The 2,372-nt window shown below is 38.7% G+C and overlaps 1 protein-coding gene across 1 annotated transcript; it reads left to right on the top strand.

The window, feature by feature from the left end:
• The first annotated feature begins 918 nt into the window (after positions 1-918).
• Positions 919-1,878, top strand: LOC103121774 (olfactory receptor 12D3). The gene has a single exon (XM_007532318.3). It carries the CDS (start codon positions 919-921, stop codon positions 1,876-1,878), a length of 960 nt encoding a protein of 319 aa, XP_007532380.3.
• Positions 1,879-2,372: the final 494 nt, after the last annotated feature.

Genomic DNA, 2,372 nt, shown 5'->3' with positions numbered 1-2,372 from the left:
ACAGCAGCTGCTACTCCATAGCCATGCCTCCGAAAGTCCTTCAGTTTTAACTTTTGTAGAACAGGATATAAACACTGACCAGCAAAGGTTCTGCATCTGGGGAAACTACTAATTACAATAATTTATCATGTGCCAGGCAGTGATCATTACAATGACAATAAACTGAGAATAAGTCTATGCTAACACTTCTGTCTTTCCCTAGTGGGTTAGGGCTCTGGAGAAGAGAGATTCCAGGAAGCACTGGTGAGGTCATCTGCCCAGGGAAGTCAGGATGGAATCATAGTAACACTGAAACTTGATGGCTGAACCAAGTTTCATTTTGTGCCTTCCCTTTCTTTGTTTATTTCTTAATTTCTAGCTATAAGTGAGATCATTGGGTATTTGTCTTTCTCGATTTACCTCACTTAGCATGATGTCTTCAAGTTCCATCCAGTATGATGCAAAGGACATGACAATAATTTTTAAAAAATATTTATTTATTCCCTTTTGTTGCCCTTGTTGTTTTATTGTTGTAGTTATCGTTGTTGTTATTGATGTCATCGTTGTTGGTAAAGAAAGAGAGAAATGGAGAGAGGGGGGGAAGACAGAGAGGGGGAGAGAAAGATAGACACCTGCAAACCTGCTTCACCACCTGTGAAGCGACTCCCCTATAGGTGGGGAGCCAGGGCCTTGAACCGGTATACTCACGCTGGTCCTTGTAACTTTGCACCATGTGTGCTTAACCCACTGAGCTACTGCCCGACTCCCATTTTTTTTAGTCACTCATCTAATGTTGGGCATCTTAGTTGCTATATTCTTTACACTGTAGCTCAGCTCTACTTCTTCAAATAGTAGACATAGTTAAATTAGTATATATGAAGTAAATTTAAGAATTCAAAGCAAATAACTTACTGTTACTGCATTTGTTCCCCCAAAGCAATGGAGAAGAATGTCACGACCATGAATGAATTTCTTTTACTTGGCTTAACAAGTGTCCAGGAACTACAACCATTCTATTTTGTGATCTTCTTAATCATTTACATCATAAACTTGCTTGGAAATGGAGCTATCTTAGTGATTGTTATTTTGGAACCTAAACTCCACTACCCGATGTATTATTTCCTAGGAAACCTGTCTTGTCTGGATATTTGCTATTCTTCAGTAACATTGCCCAAAGTACTTATAAATCTCCTCTCCACACACAAGACTATATCTTTTCTAGGCTGTATCACTCAGCTATACTTTTTTCACTTTCTGGGAAGCACTGAAGCCATCTTACTAGCTGTCATGGCTTTTGATCGTTTTGTTGCCATCTGCAACCCACTTCGTTACTCTGTCATCATGAACCCTCGGACGTGTATTCTCTTGGCATCTGTGGCGTGGCTCATCAGCTTCTTTTACGCTCTGATGCATTCTGTCATGACTGCACACCTGAATTTTTGCCACTCTCAACGACTCAATCACTTCTTCTGTGATGTCAAGCCTCTCTTAGAAGTGGCATGTAGCAACACACTACTTAATCAATGGCTTCTTTCTGTTGTCACAGGCAGTATATCTATGATAGCTTTCTTTATGACTCTTCTATCCTATTTCTATATTATTGGTTTTCTTTTGATGAAGAATAAGTCATGCAGAATACTTCACAAGGCCCTGTCTACCTGTGCCTCCCATTTCATGGTGGTATGTCTTTTTTATGGACCAGTGGGCTTCACATACATTCGTCCTGCTTCAACCACTTCCATGGCTCAGGACAGGATGGTGGCCATCATGTACAGTGCAGTCACTCCAGTGATGAATCCACTGATATACACTCTTAGGAACAAAGATGTAATGTTAGCATTGAAGAAATTATTTTGGAGAAAGTTGTTTAAAGACTATCAGCAGCACCATTGGAACTAATGGTAATTAAATCTGATTTCTGTTAAGACTTTCATCCCTTAATAAATGCAATAAATGCTCTTTAATTTCCATTTCTCTCAGGAATATGTAACTACATTAATATCTCATCTGTGCACACTCATTTGTTAAATTTTCATTCATCAAATCACAGAGTCACAGAACATATATATATATATATATATGTATATATATATTCATGCAGTATTGTAGCTGCAGAAAACATGAGTGAGAAAAAATTATATAATTTCGTGAAACAACATTTTCTGTGATAAAGGACATACAACAATGAAGAACTCCATTAACTATACATGGATGGGTAACTAAGTTGCGTGGAAAGACAAAACAAAGCAAAAAAGTAGAAAAGATGGTGAGATAATAAAAATGTGTCCTCTTGTGGTCCGGGAGGTGGCACAGTGGATAAAGCACTGGACTCTCAAACATGAGGTACTGAGTTCAATCCCTGGCTGTACATGTACCAGAGTGATAGCTGGTTC

The sequence above is a fragment of the Erinaceus europaeus genome, chromosome 4, assembly GCF_950295315.1.
Source record: "Erinaceus europaeus chromosome 4, mEriEur2.1, whole genome shotgun sequence".
Classification (NCBI taxonomy): domain Eukaryota; kingdom Metazoa; phylum Chordata; class Mammalia; order Eulipotyphla; family Erinaceidae; genus Erinaceus; species Erinaceus europaeus.
Note: the sequence above shows the minus strand (reverse complement) of the source record. Positions and strands in the feature narration are given on the sequence as shown.